Source organism: Giraffa tippelskirchi, chromosome 5, assembly GCF_054371585.1.
Source record: "Giraffa tippelskirchi isolate mGirTip1 chromosome 5, T2T-mGirTip1v1.2.pri, whole genome shotgun sequence".
Classification (NCBI taxonomy): Eukaryota; Metazoa; Chordata; class Mammalia; order Artiodactyla; family Giraffidae; genus Giraffa; species Giraffa tippelskirchi.
The window spans coordinates 81237876-81257581 of record NC_137279.1 but is presented as its reverse complement, the minus strand read 5'-3'; the positions used below and the strand labels follow the sequence as shown (position 1 = coordinate 81257581).

Below are 19706 nucleotides of genomic sequence, written 5' to 3'. Positions count from 1 at the left end.
AAACTACAAAACACATAAGGAGATAAGAAACCACAAGTGAGAATGAGCAGACCCATAAAGACTGCAGATACTGGAATTACTGGGGATAAAGTATAAAATTAGTACATTTAATATATTCAAAGAAATAAGAGGGAATTGTATAGCAGTAAGAGCAAAACACTATTGCCAAAGACCATACTGATTTGAAAAAGAACTAAATTGAATTTTTATAAATGAACACCTTAAAGAAATTTATTAATTAAAATTAAAACTCAAAGGAAGGAGATTAGAGGAAACTAAAGAGAAAAATAGTGAAATGGAAGATAAACTTGAAGGAATTACCCAGAAGAGAGCACAGAAAAATAAAGAGATGAAAAATACAAAAGATAGATTTAAACAATATGTAGAATAGAATGAAAAGGTCTAATATACATTCAATCAGAATTCTCAAAAGAGAGTATAAAGGGGAGAAGAAATAGTTGACATATTAATGCCTGAGAGTTTTTCATAATTAATGAAAAATCCACAGATTCAGGAAGCACAACACATTCTAATGTGAATAAGTAAAAAGAAATCCGCAACCAGTCTCACATGTCGATTAGGCCAAAAAAACACTAGAAACAAGAAAATCTTAAAAATAGCCAGAGAGACAAGACTGATTATTTATGAAAGAAGGATAGTTAGATTGGTAACTGCCTTCTCAATTCAACAACAAAAGTCAGAAGGCAGTAGAATAATATCTTCAGTTCACTGAGAGAAAATAACTATTGATTTAAAATTGTATACTTAGTGAAATTATCCTTCAAGAGCAAGAATGAAGTAAAGATTTTGTTTTAAACAAATACAAACTGACAGAATATCCTACCAACAGACCATTACTAAAGAAAACTTTTTTCAGAAAGAAGGGAGAAGCCTCTTACACTATTGTTGGGAATGTAAACTGTCACAGCCACTATGGAGAACAGTATGGAGGTTCCTTAAAAAAGTAAAAATGGAACTACCATATGACCCAGAAATGCCACTCCTAGGTATATACCCAGAGAAAACCATAATTCAACAAGATGCATGCACCCAAATATTCATTGCAGCACCATTTCCAATAGCCAAGGCATGGAAGCAATTAAAATGTCCATCAACAGAGGAATGGATAAAGATGTAGTACCTATATACAATGGAATACTACTCAGTCAGAGAAAAGAAGGAAATAATGCCATTCGCAGCAACATGGATGGACCTATAAATTGTCATACTGAATGAGTTAAGACAGAGAGAGACAAATATTATATGATATTGCTTATATGTGGGATCTTAAAAAGGAATATAAATGAACTTATTTACAAAACAGAAGTAGAGTCACAGATATATAAAACAAATTTATAGTTACCAGGGGATATAGGGGCAGAGGGATAAACTGGGAGATTGAGACTGACATATACATCCTACTATATATAAAATAGGTAACTAATAAGGACCTACTGTAGAGCACAGGGAACTCTACTCAATACTTTGTAATGGCCTATATGGGAAAGAATCTTGAAAAAAAGAGTAGGTATATGTATATGTATAACTGATGCAATTTGTTGCAACAAACACAATATTGTAAATCAACTATACTCTAATAAAAATTAAAAACAAATAAATACAAAAAGAAAAGAAAGAAGGGAGAAGATTTCAAAAGCAGATCTGAAATGTAGAAAGGAAAGATGTAGGTGATTCTAAACAAACACTTAGTAAGTCAAATACCATATTTTAAAGCTGAAATGCAAGATAGAAATTTAAAAATGGATAAAATAGCAGAAAGTTCAAAGGAGGTAATCAGAGTTAAACTGTCTATCTTTAAGTTAAACCTACATGTAAACATTTTTAGTTAACTATTAAAAGAAGAAAATTGAGTCCAGATGCTTCAACCAAGGACAGAATTTTCATTCAACCAGGAGCCTAAAGTCTAGGACTCCTTTGAGAGCTCCTGGCCAAGAAGAGAGGATTAAGAGTTCTCTGGGGGTAATTATCGCTTATTTTGCTAACAAAGGGCTTCCCTGGTGGCTCAGCTGGTAAAAAAAAAAAAAAAAAAAATCTGCCTACAATTCAGGAGACCCTGGTTCAATCACTGGTTTGGGAAGATTCCCTGAGAAAGGGAATGGCAACCCACTCCAGTATTCTTGCCTGGAGAATTCCATGGGCAGAGGAGCCTGGTGGGCTACAGTCCACGGGGTCACAAAGAGTTGGACATGACTGAGCGACTAACACTCAAATTTCACTTTGCTAACAAAGGTTTTAAGTTGCCTTCTCTAAATTATGATGCTGTGGAATTTTCCAAATTTCCTCAGAATTTAATCTTCCCAAGACAGTTTCCTTCATCCCTTTCCCAAATGCCACTTCTAGCAGGCAAATGCTTGGACCCTTTTTGAAAATGAACTAAGAGCCATCCCATTGTCCCATCATCTGTCCTACTCTTCACCTCCTGAGTGTTAGTCTGTGCAGAGTGGTGAGAGTGGCCACAGAAAGCTTATTAAAATCTATAAAAACATACACTACACTTTGTCAGTACTTGCCTCTAGTCCCACAGTATTCATTCTCCATTACAGTACTTCAGAAAATTTGAGGAGGTCATGGATTGTATGTTTTTTTTTCTATTCAGATCATTTAATGACAGATCATGATTAAACATGGTTATGATAAATCTTGAGTTCTTGATAACCAATGTAGCTGAAAATGCTTTACTTAAGCATTACAACCAAATTCACTTTATATGTCTGACACCGAAGAAAAGTCATGGGCAACAGTGATACAGACATTTCAGTTTTGATGCCACAGACAAGGCACGAAAACCACCGGGCAGGTAGCTGTCATGAAGCAGCTTTCTGACCTTTCTTGTCCTGTTTCTCCTTCTATTCCCTTTTCCTTTATTCCCACAAAGAAAATTTTCACTGGATAGTGCTTAATACATTTGTTAATACAGAGTGACTTTTTTGGAAGCCAAGATAAGCAACAAGCTATTTGTATCTCTTTTAGCCTTCCCAAAAGAAATGGGCCAGACTACATGGACCTGTATCCAGCCTCACTAAGAAATAAAACTTTTAACTAAACTGCTGAATGGCTCCCTCTATATCTGGCCACTCTCAGTTCTATCTAAAATCACCAAATGCAGTGAAGATGCCAGTTTGTTCATTCCAGGCAGGTCACCCCAAGCCTCGGAATTCTGAGTCTACAGGAATTTGTTATTTGGCTCAGAAATTCCTTCTCAGGAAGGATTCTAAAATCTAAAGCACATTTTTATCAAAACCTTTTCTCAACTCCAGCATGGCTAATGAAAGTCTCCTTGAATAGAACTGACTTCCTCTTACAGCAGCATTTGAGGACCGATGCTTGGCAAGATGAAGAACCCACAGTGCTTGTCTCCACAGGTTCATCCCAGTGATGTCATGAGTGAGCATCACCTCCAGGACTCTTCTCCCAGATGTTGGGCTGATTCCAGTCCCACAAGTATTGTAGGAATTGGAAAGAACCCTTGAGAGACAGTCAGAAGGCCTGGCTCTATGATTTAAAAAGTTATTTGACAATAGGCACATCACTTAGCCTTCTTCAGTTTCAGTTTTACATTTTGTTTGAAAGGATCAGCACATCCACCCTGCCTTTATCATAGAGGTCACTGTGAGAGAATCAAATGAGATAATGCATGTGAAAGTGTTTTGTAAACAGTAATACACCATAAAAATAATACAAACTTTATTCTTATCACCCTCAGGCAGTGCTAAAACTCAGGCTGCTGCTTAAAGCAGCTCACACTATCCTTGCTCCATCCTCACATTAAAAGTCCCTTACTCGGAGCTTCACTGAACAGTTTCCCAGGTGAAAAGGAGGAAAGATCCTGGCAGGAAAAATCTAGGCACTTGTTTTAAGTACCTGGCCCCCATTTTGGTGAATTTGGATCTCTACATTCTATAAATCAATTTCAAAATCCTGTAAGATTGTGGCAGCATTTAAATCTGATGTTGGAAGGATATGCAACATAGATTTTATTATTTTTGCTGATTCAATTTGGGTCTTAAGGAGGAAGTAGGTGTTGACCAGTCAGGCTGCGATTTGAATGTTTCAAAAAATGATTTATTTTTGCCATTCACCCAAAGGTCTTGTTTATTTCTATTCATGATCTAGTTTTGTTCAGAATGACATCAGGGGAATGAGAAAATTACCTGTAATTCTTGTCAGATCTGAGATCGTCACAACAGGATCTCTATTCCAGGACTGGAAACATTGGGAACAGCCTCCTAGGGTGGGCTCCTAGCCATCATTTCTCTCTGCCTTGCACAGTTCTCCAGCCCCTGGACCCTGGTAAGCCAGTCACCACCATCCTACTGAGACTGCTAGGGGCTTCGCCACTGTCAGGCCCAAGGGAGTATGAGCGACCTCACCAGGACATCTGAAGAAAAATATTCAAAGCCCAGGGAACTAAGTGTTTGGGGCACATGATGAGGTATGATCTAGTGTAAGATTTTCCAAATACATGTGATCACAGGACTCGCCTGAAATACATGTTAGAAGTACGAATCCTAGCTCCAGACCCATCCTATCAATCTTCTGGGCAGGGCCCAGCAATACATTTTTAGCAGCAATCAGGTAACTTATATGGTTAGACAATTTGGGAAAATGCTAATCCAAAAGAAAAGACTCAGTTGGGTTTTTGACTTCACTAATGTCAGCAGTGGTTTATTTCTCCATCTATAAAGAAAAGAGAGGGTGGGTTACAACACAATCAGTGACCTCAGCCTCTCTCAAAGGCTGCCTAAGGTCTGACTGGATTACCTGTATGAAGTCTTTCAGACTATTTAGAAATATTTACAGATGTGGCTAGGTCTAGATGTTCCTTAGGCTAGAGTGACAGCCATTTCCCATGCCCAGTTGGCAGTCTGCCTGGTGTGGAAAGGGAGATCAAAGAACCATCATCTCTGCAAGATGTTCCCTGTATGAGTGAAGGTGGGCAGCAATACTCCATGGCCACAGAACTGAACCCCTGGAGGAGCAGATGGAGAGCATCCCATGAGCACCAGATCCATGGCAAATGCTCCCAGCTTCCTCATGAGTCTCTGCATGGCCTAGAGAAGCTCATCTACCTGCTACCTGCCTCCTTGCCCCTTCATCCAACACGTCCCTGACTCAGCTGTGACTCACAGGCAAACACTCTCCCGCATCATCCTACTCAGCCCTCTGCCTCTCACTCCTTCCCATTCTAACTCACCTCTTTCAGCTCAGATTTTTGAAATACTGGCTTTTCAGATCATGAAAAGCATGTCTTTAAATAGAATGGATGGACAAATACACACAACACTTTGATATCAAAATATACCCATTTAAATAAAAAAACTTTAATTCTCTGGGTTTGTTGTAATTTATCCATAGCAATATTTCATGTTATATGTATAAAATCTCCCAGTTCTTTCTTGGGCATTTCTTCTTTCCTCTATTCAGTTGCAGGGTCCCCATGGACAGAGTGGGCTTTCCGGGTGGCACAGTGGTAAAGAATCCAACTGCCAAAGCAGGAGATGCAGTAGATGAGGCTCAGTCCCTAGATCAGGAAGATCCCCTGGAGGAGGAAATGGTGACCCACTTCAGTATTCTTTCCTGGGAAATCCCGAGGGCAGAGGAGCCTGCAATCCTATAGTCCATAGGGTTGCAAAGAGTTGGACCTGACTGAGTGACTGAGCACGCACACATGCATGGACAGAGATCTTGTCTTACACAAGCCTAATCTTTTACCCCCAATAAAACAAAGGAAGGAAGCTAACATGTGTAAGCACTTTCTACACAGGGCTAGTCAGGGGAAAAGAAAAGAAGGGTGTGCTGAGAAAAGCCAGGGTGCTGAGGATGGCCAGCTTTGCCTTTACTTGTCCAGTCAGACTTATCTCCTGTCCATATATATACCCAGAAATGACTGTTTTCTCTCTTGACCAGAAACCTGGAGGTCTGAGTGATTTATGCAGCCCTTCCGAGGACAATCTGGTCCCATGTATCCAGGTTATTTCAGTAGCCTGTTATGACTGTATTTTTTATTGTCTGTTGGTAGTTTTGCTGCCTTCAGGTTTCCAATTTTAATAATTCTTTCCCATGGCTCCCTTCACCAAAATCATACATGCCCCCGGCTAACGAAAGCAGTATTTTTGGTCTCTGCAGCTGGTGCTATGGGGCTCTTTGGTGGTGAATAGCCTGACACAGTGCTCAGTATAAAGAAATAATAACTACTTCAGCTACCCAAGATACTCCAAAATTGCCTAAGCAATTTAAAATCCAAAGCTGGTGACTAAGAATCGGTGTTTTAATCATCTTTTCCATTGGAAATGGGGCCCAAACAGACAGATGAGACCTAGGCTTTCAGATGACAAGGACAATAGCAAGTCTAAAAACTCAGCACCAGGGTTATGGCTTGTGTCTTCCAGCCCTTGGAAGTGCCAGCAGTGGGCTGAACTGTCTTCCTGGTTCAACTCATACAGGCTAAGGCCATTATGAAGTCCTCTGGCAGGCCATTTCTATGCCCAGCAATGATATCAGCTCATCCTTCTGACCCTCATCCAGCCACTTATTTATTTCACTGCACACATAGAACTGGTTTGGAAATGCCATGAATTAAATGGACATCAGTGCAATGGTACTCTGAGAAAAGGGCCTAGCCCCAGCAGTTGTCCATGGATCCACAGAGGATGGAGCACTGCTGAAGGAAGCAACATTGTCTACCAGTGATTTGACCTAACCAAGTACCCCACCATAAGAGTGCAGGGCGAAAAGCTTTGACAAAAGTCTGTCAAAGAAAGTAGAGACTAGCAGTCACCTAAGGTTAGACAGAGTCATGGTTTTGGGGGTTAAATATTCAGATAAGAAAAAAAGTCAGCTTTTTCCTTGAAGAAAAATGAACATTTAAAGAGTGGACCAGCTTCTGGTGCCTTGAGTAGCAATCAGCAGTTTGGGCTGGGCTCAGCTAGGCAATTATTCTTTTGGTTTTGGCTGGGATCACTCATGTTTGCAATCAGCTGAGAGTTGATAGGCTGCCAGTTAGGGTGATGGGGGTAACTGGGCCCTTTCTCTCATCATGCAGGCCAGCCAGGCTAATTTACCTGGTGGTGATGCAAGGTTCCCAAAAGCAGCAAGAGAGGACAAATTTCCTCATCACAAGAATCTATCAAGTTTCTGCTTCTGTCACATGTGTTATTAGGCCACTGGCTAAATCAAATCACATGGCCAACCCCAAATTCAAGGGGTTGAGAAACAGACTGCACCTCTTGATGAGAAAGGAAGAGTTTGTAGCCTTTTTTTTTTCTCTTTAACAATCTATACAAATTATGAAATCCAGAGAGACCTAGATTTGAGATTTAGGCAAAATCTATCCTTTAGGCAGGAGTGGGAGTAGAAAAGGGCTTCCCAAGTGGTGCTAGTGGTAAAGAACTCACCTGCCAATGCAGGAGACGTAAGAGAAGCAGGTTTGATCCCTGGGTTGGGAAGATCCCCTGGAGGAGGGCTTGGCAACCCACTCCAGTATTCTTGCCTAGAGAATCCCATGGACAGAGGAGCCTGGCGGGCTACAGTCTATGGGGTCGCAAAGAGTCAGACACTACTGAAGTGACTTAGCATGCACACATGGGGTAGGAAGTGCTCCTTCCTGAGAAAGCAATATCCCTCATCTCCCAAGAGCATCTAGAGTGGCAGCCTGGTGAGGCCCAGGGATGCCTGCTCCACACTCAGGTGTCCTGGAATGATGAAACTGGGATGGGCAGGAACAAGTCATGGTAGATGAAGTACAAAACACACAGAAGAGCCAGCAGAGCCTGTGGAGGAAATGGCCCATATTCAGCATATAGTGAGACCATACATTCTTTTCTTCTTAGATTCTTTCTCATTTTTCTTTCTTTTTCATTATTCTTTACTCTTTTTTTCCCCTCTTCTCTTTCATATGTGTATTTTGAGCATTTATCAAAAGGCACCTGATGACAACCTAATCAGAGTGCAGAGGGACACGGGGCTCTGTGTGTGGCACCAACCCGTGGACAGTCCAGGAAAGGGGAGGACAAGAAGAGCCCTTGATGTCCAAGACTCACGTCGCTATGACAAAAGAGAAAAAGCAGTTCGTGTTCTCAGAATGGAAAAAGAAATACCACTTTGACAACTCTTGTTTTGTTCCAGCCAAGAACTGTCATTCAGAACAGCAAATTGAAGTCATTTCTGTGATTGCCTGGCAGGTCATGGTCACTGACCTCACCACAGGCCTGATTTCAGTGTAACAGCAGTCATTGACTAGTGACTGAGAAGTGATGGGGCTAAAAGGTGTATTTTGCCTGAAGCTATCTTCTGCTGTGGGTGAAGGCCTTCTAATAGTAGTAATCAATTCTGTCTCTAAGCACAGCACAGGAGGTATGAAAAAGCAGCCTATAGCATAGGCATTATCTGGAGATTAGCAGTCCAGAGCTAACTCTCTTTCAGAAATGGAAGAGGAATCCTGGTTTGGCTAAGGGAGGAGACAGGGCAGGATGAACTCTGTGGGTGAGAAACTCTATGTGTGGGAATGTGTTCACCCATAGTTTTTCTTGATAAGTTTCTCAAGCTAGTTAGATGGACACTGAGGTTTGGAATCAGCCTCCCTTAAAGGCTGCCCCCCATCCCTTGCCAAGATCAGTAAATCTTCCAAGGTGGTGGCCCAAGAAGGTCCCGGGCCTGCTGGCTCTTGGATTTGTGTCTTGTTCCCGTGTTCTGTTTCCAATTCCTAGTCATTCAGAGAGTTGTCTTGAAAACAAACATCAGACCACAAGGGACATCCTGGTTGGAAAGTCACTCTGGGGAAAGAACAGAAAAAGCCTGATTAAAGAAACACAACAAATGGCTCCCTGGGAAGAATCCACACCTGTTCAGATGAGCCTAGCACACTCTGACTTTTAGGACATTTCATTAAGCTTGTGACTACTGCCCCTAAGCCTCAATTGGTGCTGCAGCCAACATACATCTCACAGAACTTAGTTCCATGACTACAGAATAACCTCTCACCCCTTCAGGGATAACTAAAATGTTTACAGTTCCACAACAGCTGGTGTGGATGGTGCACCGTAAATCTGAAATCACCTGAAAGTTCCTTCTCTACTCATAATACTTGGGTCATTGTAGGTTTTGCTTTGGAGGGGTTAATAATCATGCCAGAACCTTTCCATGTTCATGTTCTCTCCCCATATTATACACTAAAGCAAATATGTTGCTTGGAACCATGAGAAAATACATGAGAGAGGCAGGGTAACTGAGGAGGGGACAGTAGCGCCCAGGCTTGGAGAGGGCCTCTGGAGCACAGAGGCACCCTGGAAACCCACAATGATCTGTGATTTGTCCCCCAGCAATCTCTGAGGTTCAGAGCTCACAGTAGGGAGCTGTAGGATTCACTGGGCTGCTCTTTGCATTTAGAGGGAAAACAATAAAGTCTAAACACGGACACTTACACAAGAAACAAATGAGTTGGGCAGGGACGGAAAGATTTCCTTCACATATACAGGCATCGTACAGTTTACACTCAATAAACGTCAAAGGAAAAAAAGAAGTGAGTTGTCCTTCACAAATACCAATGGCTACTGACCTTCTCTGGAATGTGGACTCTTCCAGCATTTGATGCAAGTTACAAACCCTCACCCTAAAGGGAGGAGGGGGTAGGGAGGAATGCACATATAAGGATGCATAGAGCATAGATAGTCAGAATGCAGACCTCAGAAACCCACCTAAAGGCCTGTGGTGGGAATGACCCCTTAGAATCCCTGATACTAAATGCTTCTTAAAGCTGGCCATTAATGCTAATATGCTACACCTACACATCTGCTGCTGTTGCTAAGTCGCTTCAGTCGCGTCCGACTCTGTGCGACCCCATAGACGACAGCCCACCAGGCTCCCCCGTCCCTGGGATTCTCCAGGCAAGAATACTAGAGTGGGTTGCCATTTCCTTCTCCAATGGATGAAAGTGAAAAGCGAAAGTGAAGTCGCTCAGTCGTGTCCGACTCTTAGCGACCCCACGGACTACAGCCTACCAGGCTCCTCTGTCCATGGAATTCTCCAGGCAAGAGTACTGGAGTGGGGTGCCATTGCCTTGCTACTTCTGCTTTTTTTCAACGCTCTGGGCTCCAAGCCCAGTTACTTCACCTGGTCCTGCCTGGATAGAAGGAGGTGGGGGACAACAGATCAGCCTAACATCCAGATTCCCCAAGCAGGGGGCCTGCTCTCCCCACCTGGGCCCCACCGGGCGTCCGAGCGTCTAGGGCAGGGCCCTCCTGCTCTGCTCTCCTTCCTCCCCAGCCCCGCGGCCCCTGGCTGGCGATCGTGCCCTCTGGCCCCCGGGGAGGCCGCCTGGGCCTCACCGTCTTCTTCGCTGGTGTCTCCTTCTTCCTCTTCTTCTCCGAGTTGCTGTGGTAGGGCAGGTCGCGGCCGCGATAGGACGGGCCCCGGGTGAGCTCGAGCTCGCTGTACGGAGGCAACGTGTCGTCAGGCGCGTCCTCCTCGTCGCCCTGAGGCGCGCCCGCCTTGTAGGTGGCCGGCGGCGACCAGGCGTAGTAGGAGGCGCTGCGAGGGCCGAGCTGTGAGCTCAGCTTCGAAGGCGTCTCGAGGCTGCCGCCGCGGCTGGCGCCCTCGGGCCGCACCTGCCGCTCCAACCCGGATCCCCGGAACGAGTGGTCGTACTTGGGCGCAGTGCCCGGCGTGCGGCTCACCAGGCGCGGCAAGTGCGCGTCGTCGGGCGGCCGCCGGCGCGGGGGGCTGTAAGACCAGCCGCGGTCCGCGTCGGTCAGGGGCTCCCGGCTGCGGCCCCGCTGCGCATAGTACTCCTCCAGCGAGCCGTCCTGGTAGAGGCCCCCGTGCGCCCGCGCCTCTGAGCGCTCGAAGCGGCTCCCGCCTCGGAGCTCCTGTTTGTTGCCGTCCGCCCTGCGGGACCGCGGGCCGTAGGAGTCAGCGAAGGCCGCGAGCTCATCCATGGACACGGCCGGCACCCCGGCGGCGAAGTTCTTCCGGGACAGCATCTCCGATTTGGAGCGCTGCTGGCTGCGGGCAGAGGAGGGGCTGGTCAGTCCTTGAAAGGCCCAGGTACCCAAGACCTGTCAAACGCGCGAGGCAGGGAGCTTGAGCTGGGATTAAAGGACCCCATCGTGTCTGGGGCCTCGCTCAGGAGACTGCGCGGCCCGAGATATGGCTCTGCTCCTGGCTGGATGCATCACCTCAGGCACCTCTCACGCCTCAGAATCACAGCCAAGTCAAGGCGTCCGTCCATCTGGTGAGTTAGAGTTAAGGATTAAGGGGTTGTGTGAATAAAACTACTTTGTGATCTACACGGTGCTGAAACACACGTGGGGCCTTCTTTTGGCCATTATGATATGACCTCTGGTTGACAGCCTCCTGACTCACTTCTCATACCCTCAAAGCCGGCATGGGCGATGTGGCCTGCTGTCCAAATAGCTGTGGCCCACGGAGCCCTGTAATATTTGGTGATAAACAGAGAAGCCTTTTCCTTCCTCAGAGCAGAGGGCAAGTTACCTCGTGGGGCAGCAGGCCAGAGGGACGCCGCAGTTGGTTCTTTGAGAAAAGAGCAATAGCTACTGTCTTTCAATATAAAGGATAGGTGAGTGGGGAAGGTGCTATCAGTCAGCATTGGCCATACCAAACCAGTCACACATTTTGTCCCTTCACATTCATTGGCCACATGACCCTGTGTAAGTTCCTTAGAATTTTTTAAGTTTCAGTTTCCCCAATTTAAAACTGGGAGGACATTAATAGTACCTGCCTTTTAGAATTATGAGAATCAAATCCAACAGTATAACATAATTGGCATTTGACCTTTCACAAAACAAATGATGAAAAATGAGAGAGATGATGGGTGGAGTCTTTCAGAGGTTACAAGATAAAATTTATGAGAAGGGCAGAGAAATGTCAACAGGGTTCATTCAGGGGTCTAGAGTACCCTCTTCAAAGAGCCTTGACTGATTACTTCTGCACCTGTTGTCTCCAGTGTTCCCTTGCTTAATACATGTGGGAAAGGGATGTTCAAGAGCCACAGAAAGATGTGGCAAGATAACCTAGAAGGGCAGACAGAGAAGTTTTTGGATCACAGCAGCCTCAGACCCAACCTGCCTCCCAGCTTTTGCCTCCTCATGCCCAGCACCAGAGCTGCCTTGCCACAGTCATCCTCACCTGTGCCTGAAGCTCTCCCGATCCTCTTTGCTATACTCCATGGCCGAGAGCCCCCGGCTCGCCCCACTGCTGCCTCCCATGACACCTGACCAGTAGTCAGGATTGCTCTCCAAGTCCCCAGACACAGGAAACTGCTTGTTTCGCATCTGATGGTAAGATTGGCGGAAACTGCTGTCCTCCTCATGCAGAGAGCTGAGTTCCGAGATGGTGTTGTTATCTGCAAGGACAAAAACTAGGCATGACAGAGCTTTCTACCTGTAGGACAGAACAGGGACTTGGTTAAGGGCTAAGACTGGAAGCTTTGGGAAACTCCCACCTGAGGGTCTCAGTCCTGTCCAGGGTGGGTTGTAGACCTGAACTAACGGTATTTGTGTTCTCAGCTCAGCAGGAAGTGGCTTCACTTGGAAGGCTAGTTGCCTACAGAGAGGGAGGCTTCCCACATGCTCTGTTCTTGGAATAGGAAAACAATTGTTATTGTTCCACCTAAGGCAGTCTTTCCAGAACTTAGGCTCTCTGCAGCTGGTCTCCTCCTAGTATATCATCATCCTCACTCAAATGTTTTGCTTCTTCTTGTTTAAAGCAGTGATGAGCCATGATGATCCCAGGCATGAGGCAAAAGGGGCAAAAAGAGAGAAAAGCCACAGATCACAGCATCTTCCCTACTGTTATCTGAGTCCCAAGATGGAGCCTTCAGAGCCAGCACCATGCCCTGCTTCACACACACCCCATCCCAGCTGCTGCTGTGCCCCTCCCCACAGAGCAAGGAGTCCACAGGACGAAGAGAGTGTGCACACTCTGCTTCTGGATGTTCATCCAGGAACCTGGAATATTTTCCCTGAACAGTACCAAGTCCATTTCTGTGGCTTGAGTAGACCTCTTCACTCCCCAGACTATTCCAGATGTATGTGGCCATGGATGGCCAGGATAGCTGTTTGGAAGTGTAGGAAGAAAGGGGGAAGGTTAGGCTGCACTTATGGTCTACGGGCCTCCACTTATGCTCTGGTCCCAGCCCAAAAATGTAAAAAGGGAGGGGATGGTCACAGCTTTCTAATTTTTTAGGGTGGCCTAAGTAGCTTTTCGCAAAAGCACTTGTGAATAAGGACCAGAATCACAATCTGGAAAGAAAGAAAAAATAAATAAACTATTTATTTATAAAACTTTGAAATGGATTGAATTTCACACTACTTAAAAAATAAATCTAGCAAATCTATTTGTAATGTAACTGAATCCATTTGTTTTCTAAAAATCCTTTGAACTTCAAACTATTATCAAAATCAACAATTATAAGGTGTAGGGCCTGGCTGCTGAATGAGAGGTAAACTAAGATCAGATGTGGGAAGCACAAGTGTGTGTCTCAGGTTCCCCTCTACCTTATCTCCTCCCTATCCCCAACAGTCCTTAGAGGAGCAGAGGAATTTTGCTGGTTCCCACCCCTGAAGGGAAGGGAGGGCCTCCCTGCACAGCATAAACACAACCTCCTTGTCCTGTTTTACCAGGACACAGGGTTGACCAGGAATGCCATTCAGTTGGTCATGCTATCAGTTGGTTTTGAATTATAATCTAAGTCTTTTCTTCCTGGTTAGGAGAATGGTCTAGTGCCTGCCTATTTTAAAGGGAAATAACTCAGATCCTATTGATTAATAAAATCTAGATTCTTCCTTTTCTTATGATGCCAGTGAATTCCAGTCTTCTGGGAACCATACAGAAGAGAACTTTAAAATGCACCAAGTGTGTTTATTGAAAAATTACATTAACATTATTGGCTCAGAACTTGCCTTAAACTTCAGGGAATAATGGACATTTTTCATCTCTTCAGATAGTGAGGGAGAGATGTTTCTCCATTCATATGATGGATGGCCCAGGCTGTATGCTGTTGTGAAACTTCTGCCACAGTGAACATGAACATCAACATCCCCCACCTCAGAGACACCTAACAATGGAACTCTAGGGCAGGAGAGGCAAACTTTCCCTGTAAAGGGCCAGATAGTAAATACTGTAGGCTTTGCAAGTCTTACTGTCACAACTATTCAACTCTGCTATTGCAGTATGAAAGGAATCATAGATAAGACAAGTAGATTGGCATGGCTGTGTTCCAAGAAAATTTACTTCAAAAATAGGAGGTGGAACATATGTGCCCTGGGAGCTGTGGTTTGCTGATTCCAGACTAAAATATCCCCAGAGCAACCCCCTACTTACAAGGAGCAGGTGAATGAGGATCACACATTCTGGGAAATTCATAGGCCTGACCCTGAAACTCCCATTTCTCACAGAATCTATTACTCCTTTGCCACACCTGAAACTAGGTGTGGCTCATTTTATGATGAGATCTTCAAGACTATCCCATGGCCATGATCCACCCCGGGATTTACTTTGCTTTTCAGGGATAGAACCTCTCAAAGAGAGAGGTAAAGAGAACTTAGATTTCTACTTCATCTCTGTGCAGTTATTGTAATGTGAACCTGCAGGTTCCAGGAGCTCTGGGTTCCAATTCTGGCACTAGCAGTGAGTACTGGCACTTGTTACTTTCCCTCTTGGCCTCCCTTTCCTCCTCCATAAAATGAGGGAGGTAGATTCAACAATCTCAGTCTCTTCCAGTTCCAACATCCTAAAGTCCTAAAAGTTAGAAGGCTGTGATCTTTGAATATAAACTGCTACTGCAGCCATGGCCCCATCCACAGTTGGCTCCAAAGTTTCTAGTTTAGCAGATAACCACAGGACGGCAATCCGCAGACCTGGGTTGTAGTCCTGATACTGTCACTTCAACCTTCTGGGCTTCTGTTTCTTCATCTGTTGACCCAGGCCACCCCTTGACTGTAGGATTCCTTGGTCATTACCTTCTGGCCAGCCGGGGCTTTGGAGACCACTTTAATCCAGGCAGACGGGAGACATCACCTAAACCGGGATCTACCCTTTATTTTTAACCTCTGTTTTTTCTCTGAGCTGTGAGTTCACAGATTTCCTCCACAGGCTCTTTCTCCTTGAACTCTATCTTGATCTCTGCCCCCTTACAGGGATCCAGGACAACACTGTTACAACTAGCTTGTCAAGTGCAGTGACATCTGCATTCCTGACATTCCAATCTGGAGACAGTCTTTTTATAGCCAGTGTGGTGGGAGGAGGCAGCAATGGATGCAACTCAGACAGGATGAAATTAGAATTGCAAACTGGAAGGAATATGTTGTCCTTAATCTGAATAAAGTTCCTCTAGTCTGGGACTGTTTTCCCAACAATGCCATTGAGTCTCGAGTTGGTTCCAAGGCAAGGAAGGTTCAAAGAGAGAAACGAAGTGACCGCACTCCCATGCCTGCCAGCACCTCTGATAATTAGTCCATCCATGTCAGACCTGCCCTGTGTTGCTTTTCATGATAGATAGTAATTTGGAGTCCAAATCAAGAATCAGCTATGTCACTGCAAAGTCTCCAAGGTCTGTGGGTAAGTTAAGGGTTGGGGCCCTGCTGCCTACAGACTCAATAATTAAAACATTCTTTTGACTTTTTGCTTGCCCCTCTGTCTCTGCCACTGTGTATCTGAAAGGAATGTAGGCATCTTTTTTACGAGATTCATTTGGCAGACTTGTTCTTTTACTTTCATTGATATAGCAAGTTGGCAGCTGGATTGTCATTCGAGGCTAGGGCCTTTCATGTTGGAAAAAACTGATACTGAAGCTTCCACATTGTAAGACATTATTTTGAATATATTTTAAAGGGAGTAGTAGGGGAAAGGCTGTTTTAATAAAATGGTTCCAACCCCACTGCACAGCCCAGCAATACTGACTGCCCCATGGAGAGAGGCAACAGAAGCCAAAATGGTACATGATTGCTCTATTCTTTTTTTTTTTAATTCTATTATAGTTTATTACAGGATATTGAATACAGTTCCCTGTTATCACCCTATTCTTCATACCAGAACCCCTTTTTTCTTTCCGCTGTGTACTCAAAGCTACTTTCTTTAGGGTGGTGTCACCAGCACCCCTACTAGTTCTGACCCTGAAAGCTAAGGGTTCCCCATGTATGGTCACCCCCAAATCCCTTTTAGCATGATGTACAGATCACATAAAACTAACAGATGCTCACATCTGCTTCTCATCCTTCTGGCTGGATCAAACTGAGCCAGCTCCTTCTCAACATAGTATAAGACCTTCATGGAGTCTCTCTCTTTATCAGCTTGGATCCGGTAACCTTTGCGAACTGTTGAGAAACAAACAAGATAGTAAGGTGAAAAAAAATCAGGAAAAGGTGACTTCCATGTAACTTACCAGTAGAAAACATGGGTCCCAGATATAACAACTCTTTTTGAAATCACCCAGAAATAGTAACCTATATTTCTATATATGGAACCATACCCTTTATCAGATGGTTCCATTAGAATGGAGGATTGGCACAGCAACAAAAAAATTCTGTTCCAGTAACCTCTCCTTCTTATTTCCTGACCTCATATAGCTCCACTTAAAGATCATCTTCTCAAAGTTTGGGGGAGTATATTCACACTAAAAAAGACCACTTTCTAGACTAGGGATACAGATCACTCTACAGACTGAGGATCATATCTTCACTTGGTGGAAGCACATGTAGCTTTAAAACAGATACCCAAACATCAGAGACCTTGACACAGGTGGCCTAAAAGCCTGTAGTTGCCTGGGAGATTGTACAAAAATTCCATAACTAGGTGATGCATAAGAGCTAATATTAGATTACAGGCTTTACACACATTAGAACAAAATAAAATGCAAAATACATGGATTACTAATTATGGTTCCATTATTATTTCTTTAGCATTTTCCCCTTAGGAAAGAGAATACCATATTTTAGACATGATTAAGTCAACCTGCTGCAGTGTGGTTACAGGCAGATGCTATTTTCAGGGCTTAGTAAAAACAAAACAAAACTAAAGCATGAGAGATAATACCATCCTCCACATTCTCATCACTCACGTTGTCAGAGACAAAGGCTGCTGAAGCCCGGTATCACTTAAGCATCAATCTAATCCAATACCAGCCCCAAGGGTGATCAGACACAGGCAGATCTAATATTTACAGATAAGACAAAGACAAAACAAGAAAGAGAAAGGGATGGGATGGGGACAGACAGTAAGGGTAACAGACAACACTTAGGGGCACTGAAATGTGCTCAGCATTGTGCTACATGCTTTACATGGACACCGACTCCTCACAGCTCCATACAGAAGTTAGCTGCTAGCAGCCACATTTCACAGATGAGGAAACTTTGGTTCAGAGAAGTTTTAAAACTTTCTCAGCAATAAGTGGCAGTGCTGGGACTGGAGTAATGTAGTCTGAAGGAAGCCCAACCATCCTGGGCCTCTTGTCTGTCTGGAGTCGGGGGCCAGAAGCAGCAGAGAGAAAGGAAAGGAAGACAAAAAAGAAGAACCCAGAGGTGGACCTTGGGCATCTGAGGCACTGTCCTACCATGCAGCCAGTCAGGACTATACAATGGGGATGGAAGCAAATGACCCACCCCCAGCATTCTCTATTCCCAGAGCAGAAAAAATGCCATAAGGAAACCACACAACTGCACGCATCTCTGGAGAAAGTTCTGCGTTCTGCTCTCTGGTTATGTTCCCCTGCTGTGGACATAGCCCCCTACACAAGCATGTATGTGGAAGATTAAAATATCATCTTTCACTGACTCTAATCACAGCCCTGGTGTTGAAAACTGGGAAGACGCCCACACATCCATTTGCAGGTGCACTGATTTTCTATATAAGCACAGGATGGGCAGTCAACATTCAGCTTCAATTGTGGAATTACTTTAAAAAATTAATGAATCTCAGCACATGCTTTTTAGTGACACCTTCTCCCAGAGGTTAGATCCTTAATCCTTATGCAGAAGCAATTATTAGCAGAAATGGTTTTATTTATCATCCTCCACACCCTTCCATCTCTGCAGAGGCGTTTACAGAGTAGCACAGACAGTTCAATTAAAATGCAATTATCCCACAGAACTGCTATGTCTGTTCTGAGGCATTTGTGTCTGATGGATAAAACACAGGGCTGGGGAGTAGGGAACTGGGCTCCCTGTAGGCCACAAGGACCTCAAATAAGTGGTGACCTATTCAGGACTCAGTTTTCATGTCTACAAAATACAACTAATAATTTTCACCTTTTAATTAATCTTATAAGTCAGAGAAGACAAATACATAAACCAAAAAAGGAAAAAAAAGAAGGAAGACAACAAAGACCAACTCAGTGGAGCACTTTGAGTTCTTTGTAATTATTAGGGGCAGCACAAACAACATCTCAGCCAAAAGGCTTTCTTTTTCTCTAGCTAGAAAAGTTTTCTCTTCTCTCTCTCTATCCAACCCCCAACTTACAAATCATTTACTTTGAACTTTCATCATATGTCTCTTAATATATTCCTATTTGTTTCAAATGATTTGTATAAATGTCTAATCTTCCAAAAGATTCTTGAGAGAAAAGAATGCTTATCATTCTAGCTCAGTGTAAAGCCCAGGATGGTGCGCTACACAGAGTATATTCCTAAACAAACATAGTATGTTTGTTTGAGCTGAAATGGTGCCAGCCTAGGGATGGGTGTGAGGTCAATGCTTTCTTAAGAAAGATTATTTACAGTAGAATTTCTCTCTCTAGATTGTAAACTTCCTGAGATCAAGGACTAGTTCTCTCTGTATATCTATGATTCCTGAGCACCTAGCATAGAGCCTAGCACATTGCAGACACTCCAAACAGGTGAGTTTGTATGAATGAATGAATGAAATGAAAATCAGAAGTAGAAACTGTATTACAAGGAATTACAAAGTAAGGCAGAAGAGACACGTGGTGGGTTTGTTGGGGAATTTTGAACAGGAAGGGGAAGCCTTGACTGGCAGCTTGAGGGAGCAGCAAGGTTTAGGCAAGTTTTGTTATTTTTATTGCTGATTATATTTTTAGTCTGCTTCCCTGGTGGCTAAGAGGTTAAGAATCCACCTGCCAGTGTAGGAGATGCAAATTTGATCCCTGGTTCAGGACGATCCCCTGGAGAAGGAAATGGCAACCCACTCCAGTATTCTTGCTTGGAGAACCCCATGGACAAATGAGCCTGGCGGGCTACAGTCCACAGGGTTGCAAAAGAGTCGGACACAACTTAGGGACTGTAAACAACATTTTTAGTTAAGAAAAGGAGCATATTTACAGGCCTTAAAGAAGGGGTCTACTCTACCTGCAGCTGTGTCTTTATCTAGGTGTTTTTAATATGTGAAGCACTGTTATGGCAGACATTCAGTAATACTTAGATAAAGGGGGAAGAGTGTTGCTATATGGAACAGTGTACCAGCTGTCCCCTGGTGGTAAGAAAAGGCCACCACCCCAAGCAACAGTTGGAAATCTCCCTTAACTGCAACTTGGATTGGAGCTTAGATTGCTTTCTGTGTCATTATAACAATTTACACTCCTAATCATGACACAGACTGATCATGTATGCATAGGTTATTGTGCATCTGAAAACTTATAGTAACTATTTACAGTCTCAGATGAAGATGTCAGCTTCGCCTTTCAGTACTGGCATTATAAAGAGACATTACTGTACTACATA

At 44.0% G+C, this 19706-nt stretch overlaps 1 protein-coding gene and 1 long non-coding RNA gene across 7 annotated transcripts in view; one reads left to right on the top strand and one right to left on the bottom strand.

The window, feature by feature from the left end:
- Positions 1-5320: 5320 nt before the first annotated feature.
- The window catches only part of ILDR2 (immunoglobulin like domain containing receptor 2), a 69399-nt gene continuing 55013 nt past the window's right edge, over positions 5321-19706 (bottom strand). For 4 of the 6 annotated variants that reach the window (XM_081489295.1, XM_081489299.1, XM_081489296.1 and 1 more), the window contains 4 exons: positions 16236-16349; positions 12163-12379; positions 10344-11019; positions 5321-8792 (listed from right to left, as the gene is read on the bottom strand). In XM_081489295.1, the coding sequence (XP_081345421.1) occupies positions 8757-8792; positions 10344-11019; positions 12163-12379; positions 16236-16349 (1043 nt within the window). In that variant the 3' untranslated portion in view covers positions 5321-8756. Of the gene's footprint in view, positions 8793-10343; positions 11020-12162; positions 12380-12478; positions 12613-16225; positions 16350-19706 lie in introns of all 6 variants that reach the window. The other 2 variants (XM_081489294.1, XM_081489297.1) reach the window with 1 other exon arrangement.
- LOC145505934 (uncharacterized) overlaps positions 10736-19706 on the top strand; it is a 32825-nt gene continuing 23854 nt past the window's right edge. The window contains exons 1-2 of the long non-coding RNA XR_014053390.1: positions 10736-11248; positions 18767-18865. This is a non-coding gene — a long non-coding RNA (uncharacterized LOC145505934). The remainder of the gene's footprint in view (positions 11249-18766; positions 18866-19706) is intronic.